Source organism: Lathyrus oleraceus, chromosome 2, assembly GCF_024323335.1.
Source record: "Lathyrus oleraceus cultivar Zhongwan6 chromosome 2, CAAS_Psat_ZW6_1.0, whole genome shotgun sequence".
NCBI classification, from domain to species: Eukaryota; Viridiplantae; Streptophyta; class Magnoliopsida; order Fabales; family Fabaceae; genus Lathyrus; species Lathyrus oleraceus.
The window spans coordinates 40499582-40519962 of NC_066580.1; the positions used below are offsets into that span (position 1 = coordinate 40499582).

The window sequence follows — 20381 nt, forward strand, 5'->3', positions numbered from 1 at the left end:
ACAAACGTTGATGTTTGTGTAGAGTGTGTTAAACGTAAACAAACTAAAACAAAGAAACATGTTGCATATAGAGCTACAAATGTCTTAGAATTAATACATATAGACATTTGTTGACCATTTCCCACACCTTCTTGGAATGCTCAACAATATTTTATATCATTCATAGACGATTACTCTAGATATGCGTATATATTTCTTTTACATGAAAAGTCTCAATGATTGGATGTATTCAAATCGTTTAAGATTGAATTTGAGAATCAACTCAACTGCGGCGGTGAATATTACGGCGGATATAACTTAATTAATCAATACAATAATATCATACTAATGAAAAGTTAATAAAGATAAGATTAAAATAGATTGATGAATAAGCTTAATCTAACAAAGATAAGCTTAACAATAATATCAGGCTAATTTATAATTTGATGAGATCATATTTCTTAAAAGAAGAGAAAAAATAGGCTAATACTACTATAGAATTTTCTTGAATCTTTAAAAATGTGATTATGCTTTATTTGTTATTATTATTAATAAAAGTATTCTTTAACTAGGAACCACATAAAAGAATAGGAAACACATATCAATTACTCTTTCTTTTATTCACTTCTACTATCCAATCCTTCAAAATATGTGTTTGTTTTAAAAGTAAAATCATCCAAGTGTTATAAGATGAGTAATTAAGGTTCATTACAATAGTTCAACTGAAAATGTCACAATTAAATTTTGATTAAGGAACATAAAATCAAGTTCCAACAAGTCCTTATTATACATTGTTGGATGAAAGTAAAGTGACTTATTTAATAATAAAAAGTCAGAACAATACTACATATTCAAATATAAATGAACATTTATTCATAAATTGAGATTATGATTTCAAATATAATAATTCATATGTTCTTAAAAGATAAAGATATTTATAAAGTATATGTGCAACATAATTCATCTGCGATTTCCATTGACTCTCTTGTGTGTTGTTTTAAGTCTTACGTTAAATATACGTTCAAAAAATCTTAGAAGCCATTGGAGTTTCCCAAGGAAGAACACATTATACCCAAACAACAATCCAAATATTGCCCCACACACATATCCTGTTGCTACTGCTTTCCATCCAAATCCTGATTCCTCTTCTTCATCTTTTGATGTTGACATTGGTGGTTGATCTTCCTCATTTACACATGATTTAGACAACGGGAATCCACATAACATTGCATTTCCATCATAGGAACTATTTCCAAATGTATCAAACTGTTTACCTTTAGGTATGATTCCCTCAAGATGGTTTTGTGAAAGATTTAAGAAAGAAAGGAAAGTCAAATTTGTCAAACTTGTTGGAATCTCTCCTATCAATTGGTTCTTTGAAAGATCCAACCACTCCAAATTTCTCAAATTACTCAAAGATTGAGGAATATTACCTGTGATTTCATTGTTTGAAAGGTTAAGTCCTATTAGAGAAATTAATTCTCCAATTTCATGAGGAATTTCTCCTTCAAACATGTTGTTTGATAAATCAATTGTCGTGAAAGTAGTCAATATCCTCTTTAGCTCCATAGAAAAACCTTTCATTACAACCACCACAGAGTCAATATAGTAATTCTGCATACCTATATATTGCGGACCAATTTGGTATTCATTCCCATTCATCATTACTTGAAAGTTGTTGATGCATGATGTTGGCAAGGGTCCACTTAAATTGTTATGAGAGATGTCAAAAATTGTCAACGTAGGAAATGAATACTCGGTGCTAGAACATGTGATTTTACCATGAAGTTTATTTGATCGTAGACGGAGCACTTGTAACACTTGTAGAGTTTCAAGCCAATTTGGAAATGCATCTTCTATGTTGTTGTCTCCAAGGTCCAAAATTTCAAGGCTTGTGCAATGAGCCAAAGATCGTGGTAGTGGTCCTTCCAATTGATTGTCATTCAACTTTATTGTCACAAAAGGATTTTGCTTGCAAAAGGTTCTAGGAATGCTTCCATAGAAGTTGTTCATTTGCATATCCAATATAGAAAGAAGAGGAAATGTTCCCAAACATTCTGGTATTTTGCCTGTTAGATTGTTATGAGCCAAATTGAGAACTTGCAAGGAACTTGCATTGCACAATGACAAAGGAATGTCTCCTGTGAAGTTGTTATTTGAGAGTAAAAGGTATTGAATGCCATAGGGTGGAATTGGAAGATCTCCTTGCAACTTGTTGAAACTAAGATCAATGTGTTCAATGTTCTTCCACGAGTTTAAGAGCTTCTTTGGAAACCATTTGGAAATTCTTCCATGAATGTTGTTATTAGAGAGATCTAATACATTTAAACTAGGTAGTGGTGCCAGGAATTTAGCTTTGCCATCAATGTTGATAGAAAGAGCACTGTTGTGCGAAAGATTGAGGAAATTTAGATTTTTAAGTGTTGAAAATTGGTGAAAATTCACAACACCACTCAAGTTTGTTGATGACAAATCTAAGGAAGTAAGATTTTGGAGTTTAAATATTGAATTGGGAAAATGACCATGTAAGTTGTTATTAGAGAGAGATAAAGATTCTAATGAATGAGTTGAGAAGTTACCGATGAATCCTGTGAGGTGATTGTCAATGAGGTCCAAATGTAACAAAGAAGGCAAATAATAACACCAATGTGGAATTGTTTCATTTAACATGTTATCTCTTAAATAGAGACCGATCAATTTTGAATGATGTGTGATTTCATTTGGAATTGGGCCAACTAGTTTATTACCGGAAAGATCTAAATATTTTAATTTGATTAAATTTTCAAAAACATTTGGAATGTTACCGCTAAATTTATTATATCCAAGATTTAAGGAAGTGAGGTTTGTAAGTTTTGAAAGTAATGATGGGATCTCACCCTCAAAATTGTTTCTAGCAAGGTTCAAGTATGTAAGTTGAGTGAGGTTCCACAAAGATGAAGGAATCAGCCCACCAAAATTGTTTCGAGCAACGGATAAGTGAGTAAGAGACATCAACTGGCCTATGGAACAAGGAATTTCACCTGAGAAAGTATTGTAGGAGAGGTCCAAGTACCTAAGAGGAGTGCTCCAGTTGGACTTTGGAAGTTGAACACTAAGATATTTATTATATGACAAATCGAGTGTTTGAAGATTAGGTAGTGTGAGAATGTCACTTGACAAATATCCTTGCAACCTAGTGTCACTTAGACTAAGAGAAACCAAAGAGGATGACAAATTCTTTAGCATAGACAAAGAGCTCCCTTCTATTGAACTCATATTCACATGATCAAGATAAAGCTCACCTAAATTAGTAGCATTTTGAATGAATTTCTTCCATGTGAAGGGATTGAGATCCATGACAGAATTAATACTAAGATCAAGTGATACTAATTTTGATAAATGAGAGATTTGTGAAGGAATATCACCTCGAAGGAGACAATTTGATAGATTTAGATGTGTGAGACTGACTAGATCGCCAATACTTACGGGTAATGAAGAGATGGAAAAATCATTAAAAGCCAAGTTGAGTTGTTGAAGGTGTCTAAGTTTGAACAGAGTGCTATTGGGATGTAACTCACCTTGCAGATTGTTGCAACTAATATCCAGACCAATCACGTGGTTTGAGACGTTGTCGCACGTGACACCATCCCACTTGCAGCAATCTTCTCTATTTTTCCAAGATTCTGTCTTGAAAGAAAAAGAGGAACAACTAGGATAGGAGCTATAAGGTTTAGAAGAAGTGTTGACGAAAAATGAGTTCTTGAATTGTAACAATGCAGAGCTATCATGGGGGTTACATAGTGAGAAAGATTTGGAAGTAAAATGAAAAAGTAGCAACAAGAACAAGTGAAGGGAAAAATAAGGCAATACTAAAAGTAAAGATCCCATTTAGAGAAATTCTTTTTTTTAAAAGCTTGGTGATGTTGGAAGTAGCAACTGATTATCCTGTGTTTATATAGCATTCAGAAGAAGAGAAGAAGCAAAGAAGGTACTCTCTATTTTAAATATATTTTTAAGAGACCAATACTTTTGAATGTATTGTTTATTATAATCAAATTTCTTGTAATTGATTAAATTTTAAGTATTATAATTTTATATTTTTACTATTTCTCTAACTTGTGCCTCAGAGGTACAGGTTAATAATTAAATAAAAAAATATTATTTTGGAAATTTTACTTTAATTTTAATAAAATTATTATTAGTTTTTTAAATATTTTTTTCAATACAAACATTTTATAACTAAATTTTTTAATTTGTGATGGTAGGACATAAGTTAATATTATTCTTTTTTTTAGTATGTGTATTGACTTTGTCAACTGTACCGATGGTTTTCTGTGTTATATTAATGCTTATTTATTTTTTTCATAAATTTATCTTTGTCATTTGTAGTGTTTTTTTAATTTTTTTTTCCTTTTTTGTGTGTATATATTAATACACAACTATTTGTTCATAAATAAAATTTGAATTTTTGAAAAAAAGCCTGTTAACAACACAATAAGTTGAGACTATATTATTTTTCACCAATCTATTGAATTGGTTGAGATTAAGGGTGACAAACGATCTTGTCTGTTCCGTTTAAGCATGTGACACAAAAGTCTGGAAAAAAACGGGACGGGACAAGACAAATATAATTGATAGTACGACCTAAAATTTTGTCACGTCCGCAAGAAAGTGAGTGTGAGACGGAGTGTGCTCGGAGACACTGCATATTTTATATCTAAATATATCAGAGTTCATGTTAATATTTGTGTTCGCAAAAGCACGCATAAAAGAAGACGGGATCCCAACACATTAGAAGGTGTGGGCCACAAGTCCTTGCCCCTAATGCGGATAAAACTGATATGCGCAACGAATCTGATCCGTTTTGCCACTCTAACAACGATTTTATCTAAAAAAAATAATTGACTCATCGGCTTAAATTCAAGGCTCTTTTATCACTCCACAATTTTTTTAAGTTTAGTTAAAAGAATATTAAATATCTGAAATTTATTATGGAAAATAATTATTAAAAACTAATATCAACCACTTATTATAACCAATATCCTTTAATTCTTATTTTAAAAAATTAAATTAAATTGAAAATTATGCTCTAAAACATTAACAGATGTGCATTCTTACTTTTCATTTTCAAATGTTTCGTATAATATAGAATTACTCATTTATTATTGTGGCAAATTTACCGAGATAACCCACTTTTTCGAAGAAATTCCCAAAATAACCCTATTTTCAAAAAAATTCCCAATCTACCCCACTTTTAGGAGGAGGCGCCAATTGGATTGGCGACCCCTCTTAAAAATTACAAGGAGGCGCCAATTGGATTGGCTAGGGCACCTGCCCTAGCCAATCCAATTGGCGCCTATGTGTATTTTTTAAGAGGAAGCGCCAATCCAATTGGCGACTCCCTTAAAAAAGCCTCAAATGAAAACACCTTCAACATGAAAGTTGTAGATCTTTTCAAGAAAATGAATTTGGATATAAATTTTGCATCATTTGGATTTTTTATGAGAAAGTTATGGGCAGTTGAAGTTGGACTTCTGAGTTTTTCAACTGTAATCTGACCTATAATGTCTTGCATTATTTCATGTGTTTCTTTTAGAGTTATGAAATTTTGTCCAACATAACATTTGAAGTAGACATATTAAATTTTCCAATGCACTTGGTCCCACCTCAAAATAATTAAAAATGAGTGGGTTAGGTTCCTGCGAAGTTGACCTAAAATTAGGGTTTCAACTGTAATCTAACCTATAATGTCTTGCATTATTTGATGTGTTTCTTTTAGAGTTATGAAATTTTGTCCAACATAACATTTGAAGTAGACATCTTAAATTTTCTAATGCACTTAGTCCCACCTCAAAATAATTAAAAATGAGTGAGTTAGGTCCCTGCGAAGTTGACCTAAAATTAGGGTTTCTGTCAAAATGATCTATAATGTTTTGAAATGAATGATGAGCTTCCAAGTTTCAAATGGATTTTTGATGAACATGAAAGTTGTTCATATGGCGACTGTTGTTAAAACTTGAATGGAGGCGCCAATTGGATTGGCTAGGACAGGTGCCCTAGGCTAGGGCAGGTGCCCTAGGCTAAGGTAGGTGCCCTAGCCAATCCAATTGGCGCCTATGTGTATGTTTTAAAAGGAGGCGCCAACTCAATTGGCGAGTCCCTCATAAAATGCCTTTTTTGTCTTATAAATAGATGCGTTGTGTGACCTAATGTTTCACAACTCATATAATCATTTGGCTATCATGTTTGGTGTTCGTCGCCGATACGGTAAGGTGATTTATGCGAGAGACAAACCTCAATTGCTGATGCTGTTTTGGAACATCACCACGTTAGATCAACTGAAGAGGGAGCTGGTTCGATGGTTAGACGGGAAAATACCAGAAGGGGAAAAAATCAGAAGTATTGAGAGACTTGACAGTATCTTTGGTTGGGTGCGAATGAAGACTGATAAGGATGCTAGGGAAATGATGTTTGGTCGAGACGACATTAATTTGATTGTTGTAATCAGTTAGAATTATTTATGTTTTCAGATGTTTTGTACTGATGTTGGTTATGAAACTCGTTGTAACAAGAACTTAATGATATATATTGATTGATTGTTACAGAAATACAATGTTACAAAAAGCATAAGATCAAGATAAAATGTTACAAAAAGCTTAAGGTCTAGATAAAATGTTACAAAAATCTTAAGATCTAGATGATGCTCCTTGATTGGGACAGTTATTTTTGTTGTGTCCTGGTTGACGACAGATACTACATAATCTTATCATTTTATCTGTGGAATCCATCTCTGTTCTGATACGTGTGCTGTTTGGCCTTCCTTTCTTCTTTCTACGCATCTCTTCATTGTGCCAAACAATATCTCCTTCATATGGAGGCCAGTAATCCTCCATTGGTAGTACTGAAAAGCTTTGACTATATACATTCATGATGGTGTTTGCCTTGTACACATCAGATAAATGGGTGTAAGCGTCTTGACGAGTATAAGCGCATGCTGCAATGACATGGGAGCAAGGTATGCGGAAGGCCTGAAATTTTCCACAATCGCACCAACTTCTGTGTAGTTTAACCGCGTAGGCTAAGTTTGGTCTCCCGTCGCTGTTGCCCATTGTTTCCTGGACGCTGAAATTTTGTCTTTGACGGTCAAACACTGTTACAGCGTGTGTCGTAGCTTTGATGCTCTCCTCTTTCATGACCTTCATGCAACACTCACTGAATACTTGTCCAGACATTAACACTGCACTCCATCTTTCACCTCTGGTTGCGAACATAGAAGCCAACCTATAATAGGTTGATCTTACCAAGGCGGTTATCGGCAGGTTTCGAATTCCTTTGAAAACCCCGTTCATGCATTCCACAATGTTTGTTGTCATGTGGCCCCATCGACGACCACCGTCAAATGCTCTTGTCCACTGCTCAACTGGGATGTTATTTATCCATCTCCCCGCGTCTTCATTAGACAGACGAATCTCATCACGATAATATTGAAAAGACGGTTGAGTTAAAGCATATCCAGCATTCACCACCTTCTTGCGAAGATTCTTATCTTTTATAGCACGCATGAAGTTTTGTGCAATGTGTCTGATACAGTAGACATGTGTAGAAGGAGGATCATGCCATCCGTTGTCATGGTTGTTGTAGGCACTTTCGATGGCAGCATGTCTATCAGAAATCAAACATAGATTGGCTTGTGGAGCGACATGCGTTCTGAGATGTCGAAGAAAGAAACCCCATCCACCAGCCGTTTCACCTTCAACAAGAGCAAAGGCAATGGGAAATACATTGTTGTTACCGTCTTGTGCAACTGCCATGAGCAACGTACCCTTGTATTTTTCGTATAACCAAGTGCCATCAATTTGTAGGAGAGGTTTGCAGAAAGCGAAACCTCTGATGCACGGGTCAAATGCCCAAAAGAGACGGTGAAATATTCTATTACCTGTAGCACAGGTTCCGTCTGGCATCATTGCTGGCACTGTCTCCAGAATTGCCACAGTTCCTGGGACATAAGTTTTTAGTGCCCATAAAAACCGTGGTAATTCCTTGAATGAGTCCTCCCAGTTTCCGAAAACCTGCTCAACAGCCTTTGTCCTCGCAATCCATGCTTTCTTGTAAGATGGAGTATAATTATATGTTGTTCGGATATGGGATATAATTATACTCACCTTCACTGATGGGTCTTTATTTACCAATGGCAGAATGTCTCGACATATCAAAGCTGTGCTCAGTTTATGGTGATCTTGTTCAACGGTTGTTGCGACGCAACTGTGTGGTGGGTCTATTGAAGCGATCTCCCAAGAGTCATTTTTCTTCTTGTAAGATGCAGCCAAACGAAATTTACAAAGCACGTTACGACATTCGATAACATACCTTCTAGAATCAGTGCGTTTCACCGTAAAGTCAGCAAAGTTGTTCATGTGGTATTTTTTGATTGCCAAGACACATTCCTCTTTGGTACGAAACATGTCTCCCACCTTTAATTCGCCTACTGGTCTCGGATACGGATTATAGAAGACACTGTCGGACATTTCATCGTCGTTAAGAGCCATATTTGTCATATGTTGAGGAGGAATATAGGCATGAGTAGGAGGTATTGGTGGTGGTTGAGCCTCATCTTCATCGTCGTTATTCAGGATGTGATCAACCTGTATCTCAGTCTCCTCTTCTTCTTCATCAATAACGTCGACCTCTACTTCTGCTTCTGGGTTGAGTTCATCTGACCATTGTGCATCATCTGCATCATCTCCACCAGCTGGATCCTGATCTGTTAGTTGAGACTGTTGAGACGGTATACATGGCTGTAGAGTAATGTACAACTCGATACAATCCATGCCTGAATGTTCATGACTAAGAAACATGCTTTCAACATCTTCATCGTCTCGTATCTTTAGGGGGAAAAACTTGCATTGACCATTCTCAAAAATATAGGATTCTGATATGTCATCTTTGACACATTACCTGATGCTATGAAGGATTGTATTCTTTTTTTGAAATGCAAAAAGGTTGCATTTCTCTTCATCGTGACTCTAATGGTATCAGTGTTTTTAAAACAAAAACCATGAATCTCAGACTCAAAAGTTTCACCGTTGCAGTGAACGTTGATACTGTATAATGATGAAGATGACATTTTGGAGATGAAAACTATTTTGCAAGTGCAGATGAATGTGAGTGAAGATGCTAAGTATTTTGCAGATGATAAGTATTAATGTGAGTGAAGATGAATGTGAGTGAAGATGAAAAGGATTTTGCAAGTGCAGATGAATGTGATAGTAAGACACTTAAATAGATGGTATCAGTGTCTCACATTGAAGCTAGTCTGAGATACCGTGTCAAGCATGCAAGTAATTTCAGAGATGAGGTGTCTGTCATGCAATACAGTGTGACCTGATGTGTCAAGCATGCTAGCTAGTCAAGAGTTGATGTGTCTGTCATGCAAGACAGTGTGAGTTGATGTGTCAAGCATGCTAGCTAGTCAAGACTTGATGTGTCTGTCATGCAAGACAGAAGTGAGTATTCAGCATGCAGGATACTAGAGAGCCACGTCTCTGAGATGATGTGTCAATCCTGCAAGACAGTGTGAGTTGATGTGTCAGCCAGGCAAGCTATCAAGAAGGTAGTCATCAGCATACATGAGACAAGACAGACACATGTCGGACACCTAACCATGCTAGCTAGTCAAGACTTGATGTGTCTGTCATGCAAGACAGAAGTGAGTATTCAGCATGCAGGATAATAGAGAGCCACGTCTCTGAGATGATGTGTCAATCCTGCAAGACAGTGTGAGTTGATGTGTCAGCCAGGCAAGCTATCAAGAAGGTAGTCATCATCATACAGGAGACAAGACAAACACGTGTCGGACACCTAAGATGGTCAGAGATGAAGTGTCAATCATGCAAGCCATCCATAAGTGTTTTGTTCAGCATGCAGGAGACAACAATGCCACGTGTCAGACATGCAGAAGGTGGCGCCAATTGGTTTGGCGCCTACCTTTAAGGCTTGTACATGGTCGCCAATTTGAATGGCGCCCCCATGTAGTCAGTCCTCGAAACTAAGCATTCAGAACTAGCCTTGCATGCATGTACCCTATGGTGTCGCCAATTTGAATGGCGCCACCTCCTTAATGTTGTACATGGTCGCCAAATGAGGTGGAGACACCATGCAAACACAATTTTCCATGCAGTCCTCCATTTGCCTATAAATTGATCCACTCCTTCAACAATTCTTCCACACCAACATTCTCACTATCTCATCTACATTTCTCACTACTTCATCTACATTACTTCTTTTACAATTTCATCTTCAACAAAATCTTCCATTTTCATCTACACCAACTCCCCAACAATATGTCTTTACTCACAATGGGCGAAGCACACAGAGGAACAGTTGCAAACATCGCGACATACGTAAGTATTTTCTTATACTTCTTTTTTATGTTTCATCTCCACCAACCCCATTTTATTTTGAAATACCGACTTAGTCAAGTGTTACATTATTTCTATTATAGGATGTCTCAAGGTTTCGCACTCGAGTCCACGAATTTGTCCCAATGGACCCGATGATTCAACCTTATGTTGAACTCGCCGGTTTTGGTCACCTTGGCAAAATTATGTCTTGGTCTATAGATAACAAGTTCATTTTAGCCTTATGCGAAAGATGGAGGCCAGAGACACACACATTTTGGTTTCCAACCGGTGAGTGTACCGTGACGTTAGAAGACGTCTACATGCTTTTAGGACTACGAATTGAAGGCAAAGCTGTTAATGGTAAGACCAACTTTCCAAATTCAATTTGCATGGAGCTTTTAAACACTGATTTGTTAGATGATAATGCTAGGGGACAAGGTATACTACTTTCACGCCTAAAGTCATATTATAATAGTATTTATTTAGATGAGCATTCCACCGAAGATGCTCGAATCATCAAAACTAGGTGTTACATTATGTTGTTAATAGGATCCTTTTTATTTCCCGAAGGTAGTGGTTCTAGCATGCATATTATGTACTTACCTTTACTTAGACATATAGATAGAATAGGTAGTTATAGTTGGGGATCCGCATGTCTAGCCTATCTCTATAGTTCTTTGTGCAAAAACTCCCACAAAGATACTTCTACATTTTCTGGATGTGCTGTTTTGCTACAAGCATGGGGATGGTCAAGACTACCGTCTCTAGCACCGGTCAATAACAACCCCTTCACTTTTCCATATGCAAAAAAGTAAGTTGTTTAAATTGCTATATCTTTACTTCCTTCCTTACAGTTTATTACCCATAACTAATTTATTTTAACTTTTTGGTGTAGATGGTCGGCACGCGGTATGAATTACAAAAGATGTCCGAGACACTGTATTACTCAATATCGCAACCTGTTGGATCACCTTCGACCGACAGACGTAAGCAAAATAATTACATTATTTCTTCATATTATGTTGACTTTTTCTACATTCATTTAAATCCTATTGTCTTTAACATTTCAGTTCATTTGGCGTTCATACCTTAATATGGATCATGAGCATCAGATCAACCCTGAAGACGCAGCCGTATGGACAACATGCACATCGATAATACGGTTCACAACAGTGGAGCTGCACAACACCGATCGTGTGAAGCTGCAGTTTGGTATGGTCCAGAACATCCCAGATCCCCCAGCTAGCCTAGGAGAATGGCATATGCGTAAAGTGAACCACCAATGGAACTACAACCCTTGGCAAACCTTCGCAAGATCAGAGTGTCGCAAGTGGAAGCACCGTCATGACCATGTCTTAACTGACGCAGTCATGCCAAATGAGGTAAAACAAAGTCGTACTTATATGGCTTGGTATAGATCAGTTGGATTTCAATTCATCGCCGATGATATGTACCTCTACGACCCACGCCAGACAAGTTACACACAAGAAGGCTCAACATCTAACCCCCAACAACATTCTCAGCCCGGTTACTCACAACCACCTATCCGACAAACTTTCCGTTCCACAAACACACAAACATACAACCAAAACATGCCATTCACCCAACCCCAAAACCAAGAACATCCCCCATACCACCACCAACAAATGGACCATCAACCTTCGACCGAACATCGCTTCGCACCCACACCATCACCCTACCAAAGTCGCCTTACCCAAAACACTAACCGCCCCATCACCTACCGTAGCCAAGAACCCCAAACATCACAATACCAAAACATCCCACAACCATATCTCTTCCAAACACCCCAACAACCTTTCCAACCTTTCCTAGACCCATCATTGTCACCCATGTCCCCCTTCAACCGTCCTGGTCGCCCATCCATGAGTCAACCACACCCCAACTTCTCTGGCATGGGTCATGAGCTCAGCTACGCCGGTACACCATCATTGAATACTGAAGACTATGCTGAGTTGGCTGAATACCTCAACGGATCTTCTCCTGTAGGAGGTAATGACGCTCCTGGACCATCAGATGAACAACCACCGGTGCAGAATCGTCAACGTGGGTTAGGGCCAAGGGTTAGGGTAGCTAGGGGATGTGGGACCGGAGGTCGGTTAGGTGATCCCGGTCATCACCATTAGGATTCATTGTGTAAAATCCAAATTTTATTAATATCAATTCGTATTATGTCTAATTTATCTTTGTGTAAACTCCATACATTAGGTTTCTTTCATAATTCTAAAATAAACACATATCATAATACAAAAATTTATAGGTCAGAAACCCTAATTCAAGGACTTGTTATTGTTATGTTGAAGGGCTTGAAGTTGGTCCCTTTTGGCAAAATTCACATACACTTGTTTTGACAGAAACCCTAATTTTGGGTCAAGTTCGCAGGGACATAACTCACTCATTTTTAATTATTTTGAGGTGGGACCAAGTGCAATGGAAAATTTAAGATGTCTACTTCACTTGTTATGTTGGACAAAAATTCACAACTCTAACACAAACACATGCAATAAAACAAAACATTATAGGTCAGATAACAGATAAAATGTCAAAGAGTCCAAGTTCAGGTGCCCATACCTTTCTCATAAAAATTGCAAACGATGCAAAACTTTAGTCCAAATTCATTATCTTGAAAAGATATACAACTTTTATGTTGAAGGTTTTGTCATTTGAGGCTTTTATCATTCAAACTAAAGGGCTTGAAGTTGGTCCCTTTTGGCAAAATTCACATACACTTGTTTTGACAAAAACCCTAATTTTGGGTCAAGTTCGCAGGGACCTAACTCAGTCATTTTTAATTATTTTGAGGTGGGACCAAGTGCAATGGAAAATTTAAGATGTCTACTTCAAATGTTATGTTGGACAAAAATTCATATTCCTAAAAGAAACACATGCAATAATACAAAACATTATGACTCAGATAACAGTTAAAAAACTCAAAAGTCCAACTTCAACTGCCCATAACTTTCTCATAAAAAATCCAAATGATGCAAAATTTATATCCAAATTCATTGTCTTGAAAAGATCTACAACTTTCATGTTGGAAGTTTTTTCATTTGAGGCTTTTTTAAGGGAGGCGCCAATTGGATTGACGTCCCCTCTTAAAAATTACACATAGGCGCCAATTGGATTGGCTAGGGCACCTTCCCTAGCCAATCCAATTGGCGCCTCCTTGCAATTTTTAAGAGGGGGCGCCAATCCAATTGGCGCCTCCCTCTAAAAGTGGGGTAGATTGGGAAATTTTTTGAAAACTGGGTTATTTTGGGAATTTATTTGAAAAAGTGGGGTATATTGGTAAAAAATCCTATTATTGTCATTGATCACTAAATATCAGACTCAATAGTACAAAAAAGAAAATCACAAAATAATTAATTCTTTCTAAGTTTTAAAACAACAATATTTTTCCAATCATAAATATATTTTATTTACTAACTGTATATAAGCATAATCTTACCCTTGCACTTTGTTGCAAAATTATTTACTTTTTGACTTGATGATGTTGGATGTACCAATTGATTATCCTTTGCTTTATAGGAAAAATAGCATAAAATTTAGCATTGATATAAGATGGAGAAGAAGCAAACAAGTATGTCTTATCAGAGTTTCTTACATATTGACTCTTGTTTTTGTAGTAATTGATACTTTTCTTCAGACAAATGTGAGAAAAATTTATGGTTACAATTTTCCATATACATTGGTGTATATTTACGATGTGTAGGGACCCAAGAAAATGAAAAGATGCATTTTATTCAAAGGGAAAGACCAAGACTTTTAAGTAAAAGACATGATAAGAAATTAAATGTGTAGGAACCGAAGAAAATGAAAAGATGCATTTTATTCAAAGGGAAAGACCAAGACTTTTAAGTAAAAGACATGATAAGAAATTAGAGACGTCAGTCGGATTGGGTTGGATTTAATTTTATTAAATTTAATTAATTTTTGATTTGGGTTGAGAGTTCGATCCGTATTTTTAAGATTAAATTCGAACTAAACTAATCCGTTCATCAATGAATTGAGTTGGGTTGAACTTACGGGTCATCCACTAAATATAATTTTAATTTTTAAATAAAATATAAATTTAATCAATACATTTATTTTACAAAACATTAAAAAATCATAGAATTTTAGTATTTAATTTAAATAAAATGTATCGTTTAATATCTAAAAACTCTTTCACAATTCAAATCAAATCCAAAAATAAATACAAAGTATATAAAATATAATATAAAGGATAAAATGTATTTCTCTTTGAATAAAGGAATTTGATTTAGACTTAAGTTTTTACCATTAATAAAATTTATAATTATATTAACAAAATATATATGCATTTTAAGGATTATGATAAATAATTTACAAAAAAATTAAAATAAAAATAGCATGGCATGTCAATAGGTTTGAGTTGCGGGTTCACGATTTTAAAATTTCAAACTTGTTATCCAAATCAAATACCGACGGGTTTGAATCGGTTGGTTCAGGTTGGAGCTGTACATGATTGAGTTGGGTAAAAATAAGGATTGGGTGAGTGGTTTCGCGGATTGACTCATACTCATGAACACCCTAGTAGAAATTCCAATAGATAATTTAGTTAGAGATGGAAGCTGTTTAGTTTCTAGGTATAATAAGTAGTAATATATCATAACTTTTTTTACCGCCGAGGTTGAATATGTAGCCGCTGATAGTAACAATTATTAGACTATGATTTAAAACTTGGTTGTGTTTCGATTAATTACGATAGTAATGGTGCAATAAGTGATGGGAAATTAAGATACGATAACAAGACTACATTACTAATACAGAAAAGTTCAAACTTGAAACAATTCATATCTTTATATTTAAAAACAACTTCATCAAACTAATTCATTCATCTGCGATTTCCACCCACTCTCTTGTGTGTTCTTTTAAGTCTTACGTTAAACATATGTTCAAAAAATCTTAGAAGCCATTGGAGTTTCCCAAGGAAGAACACATTATACCCAAACAACAATCCAAATATTGCCCCACACACATATCCTGTTGCTACTGCTTTCCATCCAAATCCTGATTCCTCTTGTTCATCTTTTGATGGTGAATGTGGTGGCTGATCTTCATCATTTTTACATGATTTAGATAATGGGATTCCACATAACATTGCATTTCCATCATAGGAATTATTTCCAAATGTATCAAACTGTTTACCTTTAGGTATAATTCCCTCAAGATGGTTTTGTGAAAGGTTTAAGAAAGAAAGGAAAGTCAAATTTGTCAAAGTTGTTGGAATCTCTCCTATCAATTGGTTCTTTGAAAGATCCAACCACTCTAAATTTCTCAAATTACTCAAAGATTGAGGAATATTACCTGTGATTTCATTTTTTGAAAGGTTGAGACCTTTGAGAGAAATTAATTCTCCAATTTCATGAGGAATTTCTCCTTCAAACATGTTGTTTGATAAATCAATTGTTGTGAAAGTAGTCAATATCCTGGTTAGCTCCGTAGAAAAACCTTTCATTACAACCACCACAGAGTCAATATAGTAATTCTCCATACCTATATATTGCGGACCAATTTGGTATTCATTCACATTCATCATTCCTTGAAAGTTGTTGATACATGATGTTGGCAAGGGTCCACTTAAATTGTTATGAGAGATGTCAAAAATTGTCAACGTAGGAAATGAATACTCGGTGCTAGAACATGTGATTTTACCATGAAGTTTATTTGATCGTAGACGGAGCACTTGTAACTCTTGTAGAGTTTCAAGCCAATTCGGAAATGCATCGTCTATGTTGTTATCTCCAAGGTCCAAAATTTCAAGGCTTGTGCAATGAGCCAAAGATCGTGGTAGTGGTCCTTCCAATTGATTGTCATTCAACTTTATTGTCACAAAATAATTTTGCTTGGAAAAGGTTCTAGGAATGCTTCCATAGAAGTTGTTCATTTGCATATCCAATATAGAAAGAAAAGGAAATGTTCCCAAACATTCTGGTATTTTGCCTGTTAGACTGTTATGAGCCAAATTGAGAACTTGCAAGGAACTTGCATTGCACAATGACAAAGCAATGTCTCCTGTGAAGTTGTTATTTGAGAGTAAAAGGTATTGAATGCCATAGGGTGGAATTGGAAGATCTCCTTGCAACTTGTTGAAACTAAGATCAATGTGTTTAATGTTCTTCCATGAGTTTAAGAGCTTCTTTTGAAACAATTTGGAAATTCTCCCATGAATGTTGTTATTTGAAAGATCTAAGTAAGTAAGATTTTGAAGTTTAAATATTGAATTGGGAAAATGACCATGTAAATTGTTATTAGAGAGAAACAAATATTCTAATGAATGAGTTGAGAAGTTACCAATAAATCCTGTGAGGTGATTGTCACTGAGGTCCAAACGTAACAAAGAAGGCAAATAATAACACCAATGTGGAATTGTTCCATTTAAGATGTTTTGTCCTAAAGACAGAGTGCTCAATTTTGATTGATTTGTGATTTCATTTGGAATTGGGCCAACTAATTTATTACTGAAAAGATCTAAATATTCTAATTTGATTAAATTTTCAAAAACATTTGGAATGTTACCGCTAAATTTATTATATTGAAGATCTAAGGAAATGAGGTTTGTAAGTTTTGAAAGTAATGATGGGATCTCACCCTCAAAATTGTTTCTAGCAAGGTTCAAGTATGTAAGTTGAGTGAGGTTCCACAAGGATGGAGGAATCAGCCCACCAAAATTGTTTCGAGCAACGGATAAGTGAGTAAGAGACGTCAACTGGCCTATGGAATAAGGAATTTCACCAGAAAAGTTGGAGAAAGAGAGGTCCAAGTACCTAAGAGGATTGCTCCAGTTGGACTTTGGAAGTTGAGCACTAAGATAATCATTAAATGAGAAATCGAGTGTTTGAAGATTAGGTAGTGTGAGAATGTCACTTGACAAATATCCTTGCAACCCAGTGTCACTTAGACTAAGAGAAACCAAAGAGGATGATAAATTCTTTAGCATAGACAAAGAGCTCCCTTCTATTGAACTCATATTCACATGATCAAGATAAAGCTCACCTAAATTAGTAGCATTATGAATGAATTTCTTCCATGTCAAGGGATTGAGATCCATCTCATAATTAATACTAAGATCAAGTGATACTAATTTTGATAAATGAGAGATTTGTGAAGGAATATCACCTATGAGGCCACAGTTTGATAGATTTAGATGTGTGAGACTGACTAGATCGCCAATACTTACGGGTAATGAAGAGATGGAAAAATGATTAAAAGCCAAGTTGAGTTGTTGAAGGTGTCTAAGTTTGAAGAGAGTGCTATTGGGATGTAACTCACCTAGCAGATTGTTGCAAGTAAGATCCAGACCAATCACGTGGTTTGACACGTTACTGCAAGCGACCCCATCCCACTTGCAGCAATCTGTATTATTTTTCCAAGATTCTGTCTTGAAAGAAAAAGAGGAACACCAAGGATCAAATGTATCGAGTTTAGAAGAAGTGTTGACGAAAAATGAGTTCTTGAATTGTAACAATGCAGAGCTATCATGGGGGTTACATAGTGAGAAAGATTTGGAAGTAAAATGAAAAAGTAGCAACAAGAACAAGTGATGGGAAAAATAAGGCAATACCAAAAGTAAGGATTTCATTTAGAGAAATTCTTTTTTTTTAAAAGCTTGGTGATGTTGGAAGTAGCAACTGATTATCCTGCATTTATATAGCATTCAGAAGGAGCAAAGAAGGTGCTCTTGTTTTATGGTTGGGATACTTTTCTTCAACCACTTGAGTAGGGATAATTTGTGTGGTTGAAATTTTAGTGATATCATAATTGATCAAAAATATTAATTCTTAAAGGAGGAAGACCCTTTAAGAGGAAGACAATGAAATTGAAAAGATTAAATCAAAATTATAATAACATTAAATGTGTTCACAAGAGGAGATCCGTTGGAAATTTTTAAAAATTTCCAACATATTATACTCTCTATTTTAAATCGCCCATATGAAAATATATTTTTAAGAGACCAAAATTTTTGAATGTATTGTTTATTATAATCAAATTTCTTGTATTTTACTATTTCTCTTGGGTATTGCTAACTTGTGCTCTGCTCAAGAGGCACAAGTTAATAATTAAATAAAAAAATATTATCTTAAAAATTTTACTTTGATTTTAATAAAATTATTATTAATTTTTTAAATATTTTTTTAATAAAAACTTTTTATAACTAAATTTCTTAATTTGTGATGTTAGGACATAAATTAATATTATTCTTTCTTTTATTATGTGTATTGACTTTGTCAACTGTACAGATGGTTTTGTGTGTTATATTAATGCTTATTTTTTTTTCATAAATTTTTCTTTGTCATTTGTAGTGTTTTTTTCTTTTCTTTTTCTTTTTTGTGTATATATATTAATACACAATTATTTGTTCATAAATAAAATTTGAATTTTTGAAAAAAAGCTTGTGAACAACACAATAAGTTCAGACTATATTATTTTTCACCAATCTATTGAATTGGTTGAGATTAAGGGTGACAAACGAACTTGTCCGTTCCGTTTAAGCATGTGACACAAAAGTCTGGAAAAAAACGGGACGGGACGGGACGGGACAAATATAATTGATAGTATAGACCTAAAACTTTGTCACGTCCGCAAGAAAGTGAGTGTGAGACGGAGTGTGCTCGGAGACACTGCACCTTTTATATTTAAATATGTCAGAATTTATGTTAATGTCTGTGTTCGCAAAAGCACGCAAAAAAGAAGACGGGGTCCCAACACATTAGAAGGTGTGGGCCACAAATCCTTGCCCCTAATGCGGTTAAAATTGATATGCGCAACGAATCAGATCCGTTTTGCCACCTCTAATAACGATTTTATCTAAAAAACTTAATTGACTCATCGGCTTAAATTCAAGGCCCTCTTATCACTCCACAATTTTTTTAAGTTTAGTTAAAAGAATATTAAATATCTTTAATTTATTATGAAAAACAATTATTAAGAATAAATTTCAATCACTTTTCATTTTCAAATGTTTCGTATAATATAGAATTACTCATTTATTATTGTCATTGATCACTAAATATCAGACTCATTAGTAAAGAAAAGAAAATCACAAAATAATTAACTCATTCTAATTTTTAAAACAATAATATTTTTCCAATCATAAATATATTTTAATTTACTAACTGTTTATAAGCATAATGTTACACTTGCCCTTTGTTGCAAAATTATTTACTTTTTTACTTGAAGATGTTGGATGTACCAATTGATTATCCTTTGCTTTATAGGAAAAATTGCATAAAATTTAGCATTGATATAAGATGGAGAAGAAGCAAACAAGTACTACCTCCGTTTTTTTATTATATGTCAATTTGAAAAAATATTTTGTACTACAATATAAGTCGTTTTATAATATCAATGAATAATTAATGTTATTTTTCCTATTATACCCTTAAATATTTATTATTCTTTCCTTTCAATTATGTTAATTTGTCTTTCCAATACCATTAATGAAGGATAATTTTGTAAAATCCTTCATAATTTATCTTTTTCATACCATAATTATTACATTTCTTAATACGTGTGAAAAGTCAAAAATGATTTATAATAAAAAACAGAGGGAGTGTGTCTTATCAGAGTTTCTTACATATTGACTCTTGTTTTGTAGTAATTGATACTTTTCTTCAGACAAATGTGAGCAAATTTTCTGTTTACAATTTTCCATATACATTGGTGTATATTTACGATGTGTAAGGACCGAAGAAAATGAAAAGATGCATTTTTTTCAAAGGGAAAGACCAAGACTTTTAAGTAAAAGACATGATAAGAAATTAGAGACGTCAGCCAGATTGGGTTGGATCTAATTTTATTAAATTTAATATTCAATTTAATTAATTTTTGATTTGGGTTGAGTGTTCAAACCGTATTTCTAAGATTAAATTCGAACTAAACTAATTCGTTCATCAATGGATTGAGTTGAGTTGAACTTACATATCATCCACTAAATATAATTTTAATTTTTAAATAAAATATAAATTTAATTAATACATTTAT

At 34.7% G+C, this 20381-nt stretch overlaps 2 protein-coding genes across 2 annotated transcripts; both read right to left on the reverse strand.

The window, feature by feature from the left end:
- Window positions 1-827: 827 nt before the first annotated feature.
- On the reverse strand, window positions 828-18132 carry LOC127117973 (receptor-like protein 7). Its single transcript, XM_051048104.1, has 2 exons — window positions 18073-18132; window positions 828-3946 (listed from the first exon to the last, which is right to left on the reverse strand). Exon 2 carries the CDS (start codon window positions 3844-3846, stop codon window positions 940-942), a length of 2907 nt encoding a protein of 968 aa, XP_050904061.1. The 5' UTR covers window positions 3847-3946; window positions 18073-18132; the 3' UTR covers window positions 828-939.
- On the reverse strand, window positions 15121-18030 carry LOC127117974 (receptor-like protein 7). Its single transcript, XM_051048105.1, has one exon. The coding sequence runs from the start codon at window positions 17977-17979 to the stop codon at window positions 15232-15234; it is 2748 nt and encodes a 915-aa protein (XP_050904062.1). The 5' UTR covers window positions 17980-18030; the 3' UTR covers window positions 15121-15231.
- Window positions 18133-20381: the final 2249 nt, after the last annotated feature.